This window comes from Primulina eburnea, chromosome 14 (assembly GCF_022965805.1).
Source record: "Primulina eburnea isolate SZY01 chromosome 14, ASM2296580v1, whole genome shotgun sequence".
Classification (NCBI taxonomy): domain Eukaryota; kingdom Viridiplantae; phylum Streptophyta; class Magnoliopsida; order Lamiales; family Gesneriaceae; genus Primulina; species Primulina eburnea.
Genome location: NC_133114.1, coordinates 32147679 through 32164593, shown reverse-complemented (window position 1 = coordinate 32164593; position 16915 = coordinate 32147679). Strand labels below are relative to the sequence as shown.

The window sequence follows — 16915 nt, the reverse complement described above, 5'->3', positions numbered from 1 at the left end:
AATATAAAAATAGTTTTGTTTAAATTATATATCATGGCATGCACCACTAAAAGGGCGTAAATTCTTTTGGTATAATGAAATCATGAATATATACAAACCTAGCGCTTAAATCACCGTAAAAAATTCTGAAAAATATATTTATTAACGGCTTGACCCAAGAACAATTCCATCATATGCTTGAAAAAAAAAAGAACAATTCCATCATGAGCATTTAGCTTAGTGATACAATAATGGATTTGCCATTAACTTGGGAATATACCAACCAATTTTCTTCAAGAAATGAATGAACATCCGACTTAAATGGGAAAGTGGCGTGGCTATCCTCTAAACGTACCAAGTATTCATATCATCAAAAAAAAAAAAAATCGGATAAATCTATTTTATGAAAAGTATGTCCCACAGGAGCATGATGCCCACTAAGCCTAGCTTTTTTAAAATTTGAATGGACTTTAGGTTGTGGAATTTCAAAAATCAAGTAATGGTTTAGTAATATTCATCGAACCAGAATCCCAAAATTATTTCAATTTACGGTAGTAGGCAAAGAATGTTATGTATATAATATTTTCAAAACTTGCATCATCGTCATAATGGCGGCTCCGCTTATATATATGGTTAATAATATAGATGCTGATTATGATCAATTAAATAAACATACATTTTATGTAGTTATTATTTTTAAATCGAGTGCATGAATCTCATGATGACATCTGACGTCACCTTGTCAAAAGTTATTTGAAGAAAATATATAAAGTTTGATAAGATCAACAGGAAAGGTGCACTGATTGTAGAAAATAATAATGTGGAATCTCCACCTATACGGTTGAAATTTGAAAATAACCCACGTGGTTTTGATGTGACGTCCAACAACCTTAATTTCTGAAATTAAATACGAAGATCAGTCGCTGTAAAATGTCCTCAATGTCAATTTGCACTTGTTACATGTGATTTCTTTTCATTACCTTTTTTTTTGCCTTAATTTACTCGTGTTACGTACTTGACTCGGTGCGTTCTCCACCTTCTGAATAATAACCTCGTTCGAATAGTGGGGGTCCAAGAAGAGCGACCATTACACTTTTGGCCCTCTTCACCCGCCTGTTTCGTCATCGTCCCCAAATATCCTGACTGGTTGGGGTGCCGGAACAACCAAATCAAAATACGTAGGAGAATTCGAAGTGTATTTATTACACGCGATCTCTATATAGAGTAGCTAGCTCTAATTCTATCAACTTTGTATTCTGTTTCATGTCCTTCCCTCGGGTTCTTCTTATTAAAAGAAATACTGTACTCGTATTTGCCAACCCGAAAATATAGAATAAAATTTACATGTCACAACCAATTTCGCTACTTGAATAGGCCATCCTGTATCAATGTGGGGGCGTATTTGCATATATATTATATTGCCGCTCTCATGGCTCCCCTAGCGACTTCACGCTTCATTTCTGCTGCTTTGCCACTGCCTCGGAAGTACATATATACTTGCTGCACAGTCAATCAGAAGCAACAGTAAAAATCCGGATCGAAGGACTCACTTGTAATGCGTTGACCGGAGTTATCATCTGGAAAATCAACAGAGGAAAAATGACAGACCTGAATAACCCAAAGGCTTAAAACTGATTCCAGGCAAAAGAGCCCGAACCCAATGAAGTAGAAAACCTAAAAATAATAATAAAAAAAATTATTCTTTTTTTAATCAGATTACTGCTACAGAAGAAGGTAGAGGGATCTCTTTGGTGTCAATAAAATCATAAACTTAATCTGCTTCAGGGATGTTAAACTACTCTGCTCATTGTTACAGCTAAGCAGGAATTAAAGACTCACCCCGACTATAGCATGATCACCTATGATATCTATAGCTGGCAGGATGCCTCTGTAAAAACCAGCATCCATGATCAGACTAAAATATCAATCAAAAGGCTCTGACAGATAAAATAACACAGATTCAGATGAAATAATGCAATTTAAACGAATAAGGATTCGCTGGCGGAAATTTTGAAAGCAACTCAGCTGAAAATTTTAAGGACGACTTACGTCAGAGATTTCCCTTTGAAAATGACTGGAGGCGCAACGGCGGCAAATATACAAAAGCCAATGTGAAGCTGTAAGGATATGCAATGAAGCATTGTGATCAGTTTAGTTGCAGATGTAAAAATCCACGAGTACTCATATAGAAAACAGACCAAGTAAAACAAGAAAAACCACCCAAACCTCAAAGCACTCTCGGTTCTGCAATTCATAAGGAAAAATAAGTCAAACTCTATGAAGAGATCGCCAACACTTGATCCATGTAAAGTATAAAAATTCAGGCATTCAATGAAATTTCACTCTCCACATTGATGAATTTCCCCTAACCTAGAAACTTGTCCATATATTAAGTTTAGCAACAACATTTTGAATCACCACGTTTTCCACACAAATCATACTCGAGTCCAACTGTAAAATATGGTTTTGCAAAATTTAGATAGAAGGACTGACCTAAAAGCTCGGTAAAGTGGGCGATACCATAACACATAGGCTCCTGGAACCCCAGAAATGAAGTAAATGATACCAAGAAACCAGATCTTCGGATCTATGAGACAGATAAAAAAGTTAGAAACATGAATCCAAAACACACACATCAATAACAGTACACAATAGAATGATTGGACACCAACCTCCCAGTTTGATCCATGCGGCAGTCACAGCAACCAAATTCCATAAAAGGGCAAATGTGAGTCCTGATCACCACCAGCACAAGCATAATTAGTAGCATTCACATTCAATCCTCCTCATATCCTCAATGACTTGGAGATTTTATACTAATGACAAGAATTCTTTGACGTGCCCAAAATTGTAATCCTACACTCGATTAATCCTCAACCCCAGTAAACCGAGGAAACAAAGAAAAACACGCAGGATCTCCAATTTCTACATGTAGTAGCGTGTTCTTGGTGTTCTTTGATACACAAAAATAATCTGGCTACCAGTTGAATTTTCAGAGGAAAAAATTGTTTGCCCCCAATTCGACAGACAATCTCTAATCAAGGAGTTGTCCGGAATAAATTTCATCCAAATCCATTGTGCTTTAAGTGTAAAAAGGAAAAATAATAAAAGTCTTAACGCGTGATCATAAATTTACCTACAGATTTCACCAAAGTAGCAAACAAAGGTCAGGCATGCAACAATAGATTACTTCTATTTTGTTACATCTGGACAAAGAATGATAAATCCTGACCATTTTTAACCCTCTAAATATTGAAAATAAAATATATTATAAAAAGGGGAATGAGAAACTAAAGGATTAATTCAGCAGAATAGTATGGGTGACAAGAAAACCACAGAAATTCCACAAGAATGGTATTATATAACTTACCCAACAAGGTTGTAAATGCAACATACTGCAGCCTCTGCAGATGAATTGGTGTTTCATTCGCAATGTCATGGTGAATGACTGGGGAAAAAGGCAGGCCAATTTTTCTCCTCAAGAACAATACCAGCTGCACAGAAAAAAAAACAATGATCTTGTCTTTATTATGGATGTAAAGTAAACAAAATAAAAAGATTTTTTCTTTTTTCATATAAATAAAAAACAATGAGAAGATTCAATTAAATAAGAAAAGGCACCTCGTGCAGCAGCTTCTTCTTTCCTCCTAACTTCCTGCAGGGCATCATTAACACGAACCAGGAGAGTCATAACTAAAAACATCTTATCTTCAAAAAAAAAAAGAATTAAAAACATCTTGCACGTGTGTGTACAACTCAGTTTTTTTGGACGTGCATAGGAATGAAAGGTGAGTCGAGCTGGCAGGCTCAGAATCAATTGGGTTAGAAATTTTGAACTCGAGCTCAAACTCACTCTTAGTTGTCCATGAGCTTGTAAGTCGCTTGCGAGATAAATTTCTCAAAAATAGTATTTTTGACATTATATATAATACTATTGTGCTCAAGGTCGATTTTTTCTTTCAATTTAGCTAAAACTCGACTCATTTACAATCCCTGACTTGTACATAATACAAAAAAGTTGAAAAATGAGGGAAGCTTCTAGCTCGCAATGGATTGGGCCTACCACTGCACAGTAGCAAATATCGACACGAGGCAACACATTGTCCAGTGGACACATATACACAAGTCAATTGATGTACAGGAAGAACCCTTTATATCATCCTTAATTGCTCATAGGTCTTGGGCAACAATCTAGGCACTCCTCCCAAATATCCTGTTCCGAGAATTAAAGAATGATGCTAGATGGAGAAGTGCATTTACTGAAGGCATGGAGGTGCAACATAAATGGATATTAAGAGCTCAGAAGGATTCTCGCACTAAGTCATCTGAATTATCATTTGGTTGCTCATTTCATCACAAGGATAATAGCACAACAAATAGTAGGGTCTAGAAAGCAGGAGTCATTAAATAAATTCATCACATCATGCCCAAAAATTCATGTTACGCATATACAGTTACCTGTTCCCTCCTTTTCAATTCATTTTCCTTAGCTTGTAGCTCTCTTTCTTTCTTTTTCAAGTCCTGTATTCGTAGTTTTTTTCCTTAAAGACATAAATCATAACAAAGACAGAGTGAAGAAACAATATAGTGTTGCAGGTTAAGGCTAAAAACTTGCACCTACCCCAGCATTATCAATAGAAATATCAACCGGAGCTGTAGGATTGTAGAAATCAGCAGGTTCTGGAGGAAGGGGCGAAAGTCTTGAGTTCGTGGCAGCCTGAAAATAGAGAAATCAAAGTTTCAGGTAATTGATGATAAAATAGCAATTTATACTGCTCAGAGATTAAATTTCAGATAATGGAATAAAATTCGTTATAAACCTTGGAACATATTAACTCACCGTGGTATAAAATGAGCCTCCGCTGTAGTTGGACCCTGCTTTACCTCTTACACCTCCATCCTAGATTTACATACACATTGATGTGTCAATTGAATAAATAATAGACAAAAATTGAGATATGTTAATTCTAATCGACAAACTTTTGGTACCTAACAGACATGTGCAACTAAAATGGAAATTTCAGCAAACCTGATTGAAGAAAACAGCTGAAAATTCATATACGGCCGCACAACTTAGGGGAAAACATGATTTTACATGCCAAACAATGGTTCCATACGATATTCAGGCAAAGAATGACTTCAAAAATAAAAAGGAATCCATATTTAATCAAGCCATGAACCCAGCCAATCATCAAAAGAAAACCCCAACTCTTTTCTTCCTCCAAACAAATTCGTCGATTCCAAATTCTTCACGTAAAAACAGTTGGTTTTGCGCATTTAAGAACCCAAAGTCAGTATCCACCAGCAACCCAACGTAACCCAACCAACGAATGCAGAAATAAACAGACAGAACTTACAGCAAAGGGATTAACTTCCTCTTCTTCATCAAATGGGTTACGATCATATCGGCCAGCCATCTTCCCTAAGTAAACTAAATTAAATTATCTAGTATAACAACAACAAAAGAGAGTTGTAAAGTAGAAAATTTTGAAGCTTGGGGTGGGGGGACGAAGAAATCTATGATTCAAAGATGGAACAGAGATTCTAGAAAGTGTGACAGCGATGGGTCTGGCCAGACAAAACGCGCTACTGACTTCCTTTGGAAAAAAATAAACGTGATTATTTAATTATGGGGGTTATAATTGCCGCGATTGTAGAGGAAATTAAAGCTGGTTCGGGGATCCCATGATGGATGAAAAGATTAATAATATTAATTAAGATTTAATTTTCTATATTTTTTATTGTTAAGTTTACAATAACTTTTGTTAGTCTAATAGTTCAAATAATGAAACGTACACATTTATCTTGTCACATGAAGAACATCATAGATTCGTTTTGATTTGTAATGAAATGTGCTTCATTTTATGCATATTTTCAAAAATCTCATATTCGTTACTTCTTATCCTCATAATGTAAGCTGTGAGAGATCTCATATTCCCTCCGTATTGAGCCACCTTCTTTGCACATATTTTTGGATGTTGTGGGTGTGTCAGACGCTACAAGCATTAAATAAAAGTATAAAATAATATAACTTCTAAACACAAAGCGATTATGAATTTTTAACTTGATCATTAGTTCTAATATCTTAAAAAATATGTCACTAAAACCAATGAAATTAATCAAGAAATTGAAAAAATAAACTTATGTCATGATCATGTATTTAAAATCACAAGGAATTAACAAAAAATGAAAATATAATTAAGTACTGAAAATGAGAATGAAAATAGGTTAAAAAAATTTGGAATCTGGAATAAAATGATGAAAATACTTGAATTACGGACTAAAATTTATAGAGTCGCTGATAGATAATTGTTTGAGTTTGATATATGTCCATCTTTTGCTGATCCTTTTTTTTTTGTTCAGTCTGCAGTTTCTAACTCCTTGGACTTCTCGTCCACGATTTTCCAATCTTTCATGACGTTGCACGTGTGCTTCATGATTAGTTGTGAGAGTCTAAAAACTTGGGTCATTTTTTCAACCAACCAGCCATTCAAAATCTTTTACATTAACGAGTATAAAATATATTCTAACTTGTTCACTTTCATTCACATTTTCTTGTGCTTCATGATTAGTTGTGAGAGTCTAAAAACTTGGTCATTTTTTCAACCAACCAGCCATTCAAAATCTTTTACATTAATGAGTATAAAATATATTCTAACTTGTTCACTTTCATTCACATTTTCTTGGCCAATAATTTAGTTTTGATGCAAACACATGAATCAATATAAAATTTGATTTTTCCCATATTGTTTAAAAGATTCATAGAATGTTCAAATTAAAATGCTCGCTTACCTGTTATAGGCTCTGCCACATAGTTGGTTTAATACTAGTAACCTTAAGCATGCATTGATTCAGTAGGCGTACATAACCACCATAAGTTAGCTGGTAAAATTGTAATACAAATAGTTAGTGATTGCAAGAATCGGTTTCCAACATGAGCTATTACATTTTATTTGAACTGCATTGCACGGTAGAGGACTTTGAAGCTTCATTCCAAAGAATCGAAATACTTTCTGGAAAAAATTACTCCAGCAAGATGACCCTTGCCTCCCCTTAAGAGTCGTTTCAAACGATGATAGATATCTACAAAATCCTGCATAAAGATCAGAGCAAACATGTACACACCACACCCAGAACCGGGGGAGCCATTGCCTTCCTTCAGGTTTCCACTTGAATAAGCGCACCTGTACCAGTTCTGTGTCTTCTGCTCGATTTACTACTATCCAGCACCATGATTACGACAGAGTTTTACGTTTGCATGGCACAACTTCTTGAGTTCAGGTGGGGGTGGGACATTCTTGTAAATTGGATGGTTGTTGATGTGAAGGCCGATGCATGCGTTCCCAAGGACAAGGGAAGGGTGCTGGGTGTGCAATAAATGTGGGAACATTGTCACCCGGCATTAGTACCGAAAATTCTCTGGCATTCAGTACTGTTCTCTGGAAAATGAATTGAAATGATTTGGCGTAACAAGAAAAGAAGCAAGCATTCTTGTAGTGAAATACCAAGCAAACAGTTCATCTAATACTCCTCCACAAAAAAGAAAAGTCCTTGAGCTTTATGCCCTTGTTGAATCGTGTTTCACCAAATATCTGATCTGAAACAACTCCAGGAAAAGAGGGAAAGAGAGCCAGAAAAACTAGGATATTGAATGTTTGGCAATCTTTTCGATTGTTCTAGTGTCTAGACGAGGACAGAGCAGCGTAAATGTCTGTTGGTCGCTTATTGACTTTGCGTAAAGGAGACATAATAAGAAACCGTTGTATCTTTAATTCAGTTACCAATCAACCGGTAATAAGTACTCCTACTTCACCTTTTGCAATGTTCATACAATCTATCAGCGGAGGTACTTGTAAAACTAGTATGTATGGATCCACCAGACAGTTTCCCAGTGAATATCAATAACCACATTCTTTTTCTAACCACTATACCACGGAATAACAACTATAGTCACAAAAAAAAAAAAAAAAAACCAAATCACAATTCATACACTTTTTTATTACGATGGATCATATGATCAAGGCCTCCATCATGAGATGCCTCTAAAAGGTTCATCGCAGAGCATAAGTCATCTCACTCCAGACCTTAAATAACACCTAAATGCTAAAGCACAAGTTTTTGGGTTCAAACATCAAACTTTGGGAGTAATACTCACATGTTTCTTCGCTCAGAGAGATGGAGTTCTCCTTATCTAGACATCACAAAAATCTCAATAAACTCCTCCCTAAAGTAACATTAACTAACTAAGATTGTCTGGAAATCAACATATTTGGAATATTATTAAATCAGACTGTGTTAAATGAGTCCACAAAGTCGTTATTCATAATACAAAGAACCTAGTTGTGTGTATGATTATTGATAAAAGATGGAAAGAAGACAATAAGCTAACACAAAACAAAGAATTTCAATACTGGAAGCCAGTCCCCAAATCCGGGATTAGCCACGCGAGGAGTCGTTAATATTTCTTATGATGGGCCAAAAAGTGCTCACAAACAAAGGGGTGGGGTAGAAACATGGAATGGAGAAGAATATATATTTTAGGCTTACTGCTTCATTTCTCATTAGTGGAGGCAGGGACCAAGAAACCAGCAAACAACTTCTTGAATGAACCGAGTTTTAAAATATTATAGTACATAGTAGTGTATTCTTTGTGTTGTCAAAAGTCCCAGGAATATGCACATGCTGTTATGTTTACTAAATTATTTTAAAATTTATGCTGCAGAAAACGACACGTACAATTCCTGTTTTCAATGAATTTTTTTATATGTTCTTGTAATCAAGTTCCCGTAAAATTAGACTCTATCAAGAGGTAATTTCAAGAAAATATTTATCTGCCTTTGCTTTAGCTGCAATATAGAAATCGTATTCCTCAAAGTAGAAAATATCATGACATTCCAAATGAAGAAAAGAAAACCGAACCACAACCTTGGTGTCAACTGAAAACGAAGAAAAATTACTGAAAAAGGAATAATAAAGAATTTAATCGATTTTGTCAGAACAGCAATCATCACAGCCTGCAGAAACAAAACTTTAATCCAAATTGCCAAAAAATCAAGCAAAACAACAAAGAAAGACCATAAAAAGGAAGCGAGAAAAAAAAGGCTAAAGGCCAAGAAGAAAAACCACAGATCACATGATATGATTGAATCGAAGACAAATACTCACTTTCGGAGATGAGTACCCAAGCTTAGCATTGAAGCCACCGGTACGATTATGAGCCTCAATGTCTGATTGTAACCGAAGGCCACCGGCTGAAGAAAGCGCCGGCGAGGTGGTTCTAAGAAACTTCTCATAAATAGCCATGACAAGAAACATCGAGATGAGAATAGCGGTGGCCACAAACCCAAAAGAAATAGCATTCACAGAGTTATCAAAGTGCGTCCAATGATCCTCTTTCTGCAAGTAAAGCGGAGCACCACTAGGTGACGGTGGCCAACCCCCCAACCCCTCGTCTTCACCTCCCATTACAAAGTCCCTTTCCAAGATGAAAATTTGGTAACAGTTATGGCAGATTAGAAATACAGTAGTGAACTTTTCCCACAAATTTCTCAACGGCAATGTAATCAAGGCAGGAGTCTTGAAATGGAAGCTAGCGTAAGATTGTATAGCACGTAGAGAAAGAGGTGCCCGGAATTTGAAATCAAAAATGGAGACTTGGATAGCTACAAATAGGATTAGTCTTGCTTTATCAAGTGTTCAAAGGAGAAGAAAAGGCTGGAAATTCAAATAGCACCTCAGTTTTCTGACAGTTGAAAGAAAAGTCTTTCATTGTAGACCTTTCCCCGCTTATGTACGTGTGCAATGTGCTCGAGAGGGTCTAGTTTTTTCATTTAGAGGCTACGCTACCTGCCATTAGCTCCAACCCTGCTATTCCTTTCCTCCTCAATTTTGACTCCATCTTCTTTATTTACTCAAATCAGTCTAAGCATATTTCATTATTTATTTGGCCAAATAAGACAATATTTATAATTGGCATCCACTTTTTTTTTTAAGAAAAATATTTGTAATAATTTAACAAATTAACACCAACTTAATTTTATGGTATGTACAATCTCGTAAGTGAGTTTGTCTGCAAAGTGCTATCAGCTACACTGTCAAGCTATATATTCTATAATATAAATAAGTACATAATTCATCGGTGTATGATCGCGTAGCATCATTGTACACGACAGGGTTATGACCAGACAAAGCTCAGGCCCATTTTCTAATTAATTAATGTTTCCCTCCTTTATCGCTTTTTTCTTTCTTTTTTTTGTTTCCACGGGACCAATCACCAGTGATAAATTAACTTATTGTAGGAACAAAACAAAGTTCGAATTATATTTGAATTTGACGTAAATAATTTAGTTGGTTGTAACTTTATTTTATAAAGTAGGTTTTTTGTGAGATGATTTATTGATTTTTATTATTGAGATAATTGACTCAAATCATAATTATTATGAAAAATAGTACTTTTGACGTAAAAAGTTATATTTTTCACGAATTATATTGGGTCAGAAATTCATCTCATTAAATTGATTCATGATACAATATCCCAAGAGTTTTTTTGTATTTTAAAAGCTAAGATTTATGTTTGGGAAAATAACACCATCAATCCTAAGGAAATATCTTTTTTATGCTAATTAAACGTAATTTGTAAGATTTCTGTTTGGGAAAGTAACACCATCAATCCTAAGGAAATAACTTTTTTATGCTAATTAAAAAATAATTTGTTTGCGTCCGTACAAACATTTAGTTGCAAAAATTTGACCAATAACTTTTGAACCTAGACTGATTTTGGTCAAGTGACACTATTTTCTGAAACAGAACGACATTTGAAATTTACCAAAAGCAATGGAAAAAAGGGTTAAATGTTTTTTCGCCTTTTAACCATACAAATTTGTAGATTTTTCAATCATTTGTTATGTGATTGAGAAGTCTCCTTCTATTAATCAATTAACCATACGAATTTGTTGATTTATTTGGGTCAAAATGGTTATGTTAAATTTAGGGGAAGTTGGTGAAAAATCCCCAATCAAAACATTTATTTGGGTTCGCTCCCTACCCACAAAATTGTGGTACTATTTTATACAAAATGTGGTACACTTCATGTGGAAATGTGGTATACTTCATGTGAAAATATAGTACTAAAAAAATACACATAGACTGAACACAAAAAAAAATCGACAGCTAGAAAATGAAGGCCAATTTCCCGTTAAATTTACGTTTGAGTTAATGAATCTGATAAAGAGTCAATGATTTGATTTGTATTAAAGATTTGATAGACGAATTTTAAATTGCGTTCATATTTGATTATTTTAAATTCTTCACAATTAGCACTCAATTTGTTTTCGATCCAAGCAAATCACAAACATCCTATCAGTACTTTTACAATATCAATTATTAAGCTTGGGGATACGAATTGTGTTGACATAATATATAAAACAAGGGGGCCAACATGCATCTTAATCCATGAACCACCAACACGTGCCTCTTGTTCCTTTGCCACTCTAAACTTCGTATGATTTGCATCTTTTGGTAAATTGATTTGATTTGGAAAGAAAAAAATCGACTTTAAACTTCAAATGTTTATTCTCTGGAAACCCAGCCGAGAGGGACACATAAACACACATAACTCTCTCCATTTACTTAATTTATGAAACCGGATAAAACTCTTTTTGAATAATATAATATTGCAAGCCATGAGATAAATATTTATTTGAATTAATTGAATATGTTAGCTAGCAAACTGTATGCTGCTTAGCTAGAGCTAGTCCAAAGAATCTATATATATATATATATATATATATATATATATATATATATATATATGAACAAGCACTAGCTTAGCTTAGGGAGAAAATAATAAATTAACAACCAATGAATGAATAATTATGAAAAACAGTTATTGGAGCTTGCGCTGGTTTATTCTCTTTTTCATAACATTTCAGCTTATGCTGGTTGGTTGGCCACTCTCGCATTGTATATCGTGGAAATGCTATCTTGATCAGGAGAACAATGAAGGTTGTTATTCTTCTTCTTTATCATGCTCTCTTCTTCCACTTCAATTATATTCTTGATCACAGCATCCGTTGCACTTGCAAGAAATTCGGTCCAATCCCTGATTCATTTGCACATAATAATGTTAGATCACAAAATAATGTTCGTTGAAGCAAAACAGAAACATAATTTGAAAACCTAGTTAGTTATATATGTCTCATGTACCCTCTTGACGTGTCAAACGTTACCCCGACAGTATATCTTGCCTCTACGAGAGCCCGTCGAAACTTGTCGATCTTGTGAGCTGGGCAAGAACCGTCATTCTTGATTCGAAGATCTGAGGGTTTTATATCACAAAATATGGGGATAACCCTTTTCCTGGACTCCATCATGAGGCTCAACTCATGCAAACAAAAGTAGGAGTCGCAATACATGGGAGAGAAGACAGCCACTCCCACCTTGCATTCACGAATTGCCGAGTCGATCTTGTCGAAAAGCCTGTCCCCCGGCTTCATGCTCTTGCTATCCAAGAACGGGCGGAGCCGTAGACAGTGGAGGTGGTCGTACAACAGCCCCGCCACGTTCTTCTTCGTGTCAATACCGCGGTGGTTAATGAAAATATTGCACGGCAGAGAAGGCTGCGCTTTTGGCCGGAACTCGCCCAGAATTTGGCGAGAAATGTCGTTGATCCTGACGGCTGAAGAACGCTGCATTGCCCAAAAATGAAGTTGGCAGTTTACGTTTTCAATTTGTAAGTAATTGCTGGTTCTGTTCAATTATTGAATTTGTTTTCTACTCCTGAATGTTATTTATAATGGGTTGCGAGGAATTCAAGAAGGTCTACGCTTTGATTTTGAATGGACAGAATTTAGCTGTGTACTAATCAGAACGGTGGACCATATGAAAACCACGGGGCATTTCTTTTGACAAAGATGGAGGAAGAGAGAGAGAGAGTTGAATAAAATATTGACTCCATAGGCGTAAGTTACATCAGATCCGGAACTTGCAATCCTTCAAACACGCTGTATTGAATTTAAAATTCGGACAAGCTTATATATCATTTGAATGCCATCGTATATCACAAAATTACATGCCATACATATGAAAAGATTGTTGGAAATGTGCCTTAGTTACGTTTGGTTAAAGATTTGCTGAATAATTGGTCAATTGACCAAGTCTTTAGGAACTAATTTTTGAATTATTTTGAATTGATATTAGGAGGATATTTTGGTTTCTGTTTTGTTTTTTTAACTCTATATAAAGAGTATTGCAATGAATAATAAAGTATGCATTCCAGATACATCCTTTTGTTGCCTTCAACCATAAACTTTTATACTCTTTTTGCTATAAAACAACAAAATGGTATCAGAGCTTTCTTCTTGAGGGACCTTTGAGTGGAGTGAATCCAAACACATAACCCAGATTCAAGAATGGAAACCGAAACAAGTTTCTCCCATATAGCACCACCAATTTTTGATGGCGATAACTATCAAGTCTGGGCTATTAAGATGACAACATATCTGGAAGCGTTAGATCTTTGGGAAGCTATAGAGGAAGACTATGATGTACAACCACTGCCAGAAAATCCTACGATGACTCAGCTTAGGATCCACAAAGAGAGGAAGACTAAGAAGTCCAAAGCTAAAGCCTGCCTATTTTCTGCTATTTCGAGCACTATCTTTACAAGAAAAATGAGCTTGGAGTCAGCAAAGAATATTTGGGATTACCTCAAAAAAGAGTACCAAGGAAATGAAAGAACCAAAAATATGCAAGTACTCAATCTAATCAGGGAGTTTGAAATGCTGAAAATGAAGGAGACAGAAACCATCAAAGAATACTCCAACAAGTTGCTGGGTATAGTAAATAAGGTGAGGCTGCTTGGTAAGGATTTTTCTGATGAACGAATTGTGCAAAAAATTCTCGTATCTCTTCCTGAAAAATACGAGTCCAAAATTTCTTCGCTAGAAGAATCTAAAGATCTGTCAAGCATTTCCTTGGTAGAATTGGTGAATGCATTACAAGCTCAAGAGCAAAGGAGAATGATGAGAAGAGAAGAATTAATGGAGGGTGCTCTTCAAGCAAAAGCAGAAAGTTTAGGAGGAGGTAAAGATGGCAAGAACAAAGATTGGACCTATCCAACATGCCCATATTGCAAAAAAACAAACCATCCTCAAAGGAGGTGTTGGTGGAGGCCTGATGTCAAGTGCAGAAAATGTGGTATTATGGGACATATGGAGAGGGTTTGCAAGTCCCAACAATCTGAAGAGGCAAAGGCTTCTACTGAGCAACAGGAAGATGAGCAACTCTTTGTTGCAACATGCTTCTCATCAAATAGCTATTCTAATGATTCCTGGTTGATCGACAGTGGTTGCACAAATCACATGACTAGTGACCGAGAGCTCTTCAAAGAGCTTGATAAAACAATTACCTCCAAAGTAAAAATTGGAAATGGTGAATTTCTTCCAGTCAAAGGGAAAGGAACTGTGGCTATAGAAAGTCTAACAGGTTTGAAATACATTACTGATGTTCTATATGTTCCTAATATTGATCAAAATTTGCTTAGTGTTGGCCAGTTAATCGAAAAAGGCTTCAAAGTTATATTTGAAGACAAATGGTGTTTGATCAAAGATGCAAAAGGTAGAGATGTGTTCAAGGTGAAAATGAAAGCAAAAAGTTTTGCTTTAAATCTCTTGGAGGAGGAGCAAATAGCATTTTCAATTACAGAAAGCAATGCAGAATTATGGCACAAAAGGCTTGGACATTTCCACCACGATGGACTTCTATATATGCAGAAACATAACTTGGTGAAAGGTGTTCCTTTGCTGGAAGACAAGCTATCTGATTGTGTGTCATGTCAATATGGCAAGCAAGCCAGAAAACCATTTCCTCAAACAACATGGAAATCAACACACAAGCTGCAACTTGTACACACAGATGTTGGAGGACCTCTTAAAATGCCATCTTTAAATGGTAGTAAGTATTACATTATATTTATTGATGATCATACCAGATTTTGCTGGATTTACTTCCTCAAAATCAAATCTGAAGTTGCTAGTATATTTTGGAAATATAAAGCATTGGTGGAAAATCAAAGTGGTTGCAGGATGCAGAAAATAAGATCCGATAATGGGAAAGAATATACAAATAACATATTTGAAAAGTTCTGCGAGGAAGATGGCATTGAACACCAACTCACAACTCCTTACACCCCACAACAGAATGGTGTAAGCGAGAGAAAAAATCGAAGTATAATGGAAATGACAAGGTGCTTGTTGCATGAGAAAGAATTGCCAAAAAAGTTGTGGGCAGAAGCTGCAAACACTGCTGTTTTTTTGCTGAATAGGCTGTCTACAAGAGTTTTGTAAGAAAAAACTCCATTTGAAGCTTGGTTTGGTTATAAGCCAAAGTTACAGAATCTAAAGATTTTTGGTAGTCTCTGTTTTTCTTATGTGCCACAGGTAAAAAGAGACAAACTTGATAAAAAGGCTGAACCTGGAGTTTTTATTGGATACAGTGATTCTTCAAAGGCTTATAAAATTTTCCAGCCACAAAATGGAAAAATTCTCGTGAACAGAGATGTCAAATTTATGGAGGATAAACAATGGAACTGGGAGGAGTCTGTGAAGAAGCCATTGGAAGAACCATCACAGTATTTTGATGATGACATAGATGATGTTCCAGTTCGAGGTACAAGATCCTTATCTGATATTTATGAACGAAGTAATGTTGCTATTTTTGAGCCTGCAGAATATAAAGAAGCAAAGAAGGATGACAAGTGGATTGAAGCAATGAAAGAGGAGCTCAAAATGAGTGAAAAAAATGACACGTGGGAGTTGGTGGATAAGCCTCAACACAGAAAGATCATTGGAGTCAAATGGGTCTACAGGACCAAACTTAATCCAGATGGTTCTGTGAATAAATACAAAGCCAGACTTGTGGTCAAGGGGTATAGTCAAGTGTTTGGAGTAGATTTTTCAGAAACTTTTGCACCAGTGGCACGCTTAGATACAATTAGAATGTTGCTTGCTTTGGCTGCACAAAAAAGATGGAAGATTTATCAGTTGGATGTAAAATCTGCATTCTTAAATGGTTATCTTCAAGAGGAGATTTACGTAGAGCAACCTGAAGGATTCCAAGTCAAGGGACAGGAGGAGAAGGTCTACTTGTTAAAAAAGGCCTTATATGGTCTTAAGCAGGCCCCCAGGGCCTGGTACAGCAGGATTGATGAACATCTTCAAAGTCTTGGATTTGTTAAAAGTCCAAGTGAAGCTACATTATATGTAAAAGGGACAAATGCTGACTTAATCATAGTTTCTGTTTATGTTGATGATCTTCTTGTTACAGGAAACAACGAGGAAGTAATAAAAGAATTTAAAGTTGAAATGCTCAAAGTATTCGAGATGACAGATCTTGGTCTAATGTCCTATTTTTTGGGTATGGAGGTGAAGCAAGATCATGATGGAGTCTTCATAAATCAAAAGAAGTATGCAAGGGAAATACTCAAAAAATTTCACATGGAAGATTGCAAAAGCACCAGCACACCAATGAATGAGAAGGAAAAATTTAGCAAAGATGATGGAGCAGAAAAAGTTGATGAAAGCAAATATAGAAGCTTAATTGGTTGCTTGATGTATCTTACAGCCACTAGGTCAGAAATAATGTTTGCTGTAAGCTTACTTTCGAGGTTCATGAATTGTGCTAGTGAAGTGCATTTTCAAGCTGCCAAAAGGATTGTAAGATATATCAAAGGCACAACAAATTGTGGCATCAAATATTCTTACTGTCAGTTTTTTAAGCTTCATGGTTTTTCTGATAGTGATTGGGCAGGTTCTCTTGATGATATGCGAAGTACAACAGGCTTTTGTTTCAGCTTTGGATCAGGTTTTTTTTTCGTGGTGTTCAAGGAAACAAGATGTGATAGCTCAAAGTACAGCAGAGGCCGAATATGTAGCAGCCA

The 16915-nt window shown here is 35.8% G+C and overlaps 1 protein-coding gene, 1 long non-coding RNA gene and 1 pseudogene across 2 annotated transcripts; all 3 read right to left on the bottom strand.

Moving 5' to 3' along the window:
- Positions 1–1132: 1132 nt before the first annotated feature.
- LOC140813169 (secretory carrier-associated membrane protein 3-like) lies at positions 1133–5579 on the bottom strand (annotated as a pseudogene).
- Positions 5580–6798: 1219 nt separating this feature from the next.
- LOC140813177 (uncharacterized) lies at positions 6799–9872 on the bottom strand. Its single transcript, XR_012113846.1, has 2 exons — positions 9145–9872; positions 6799–7418 (listed from the first exon to the last, which is right to left on the bottom strand). It is a non-coding gene; the product is annotated as an uncharacterized lncRNA (long non-coding RNA).
- A 2038-nt stretch (positions 9873–11910) lies between these two features.
- Positions 11911–12671, bottom strand: LOC140811355 (probable 2' cyclic ADP-D-ribose synthase BdTIR). Its single transcript, XM_073169205.1, has 2 exons — positions 12184–12671; positions 11911–12079 (listed from the first exon to the last, which is right to left on the bottom strand). Exons 1-2 carry the CDS (start codon positions 12669–12671, stop codon positions 11911–11913), a joined length of 657 nt encoding a protein of 218 aa, XP_073025306.1.
- Between the last annotated feature and the right edge of the window lie 4244 nt (positions 12672–16915).

Coding starts and splice junctions, on each gene's coding strand:
- LOC140811355 (XM_073169205.1), bottom strand. CDS start 12,671: ATGCAGCGTTCTTCAGCCGTCAGGATCAACGACATTTCTCGCCAAATT. Junction 12,080..12,183: donor ACGTTTGACACGTCAAGAGG/GTACATGAGACA, acceptor CAAATGAATCAG/GGATTGGACCGAATTTCTTG.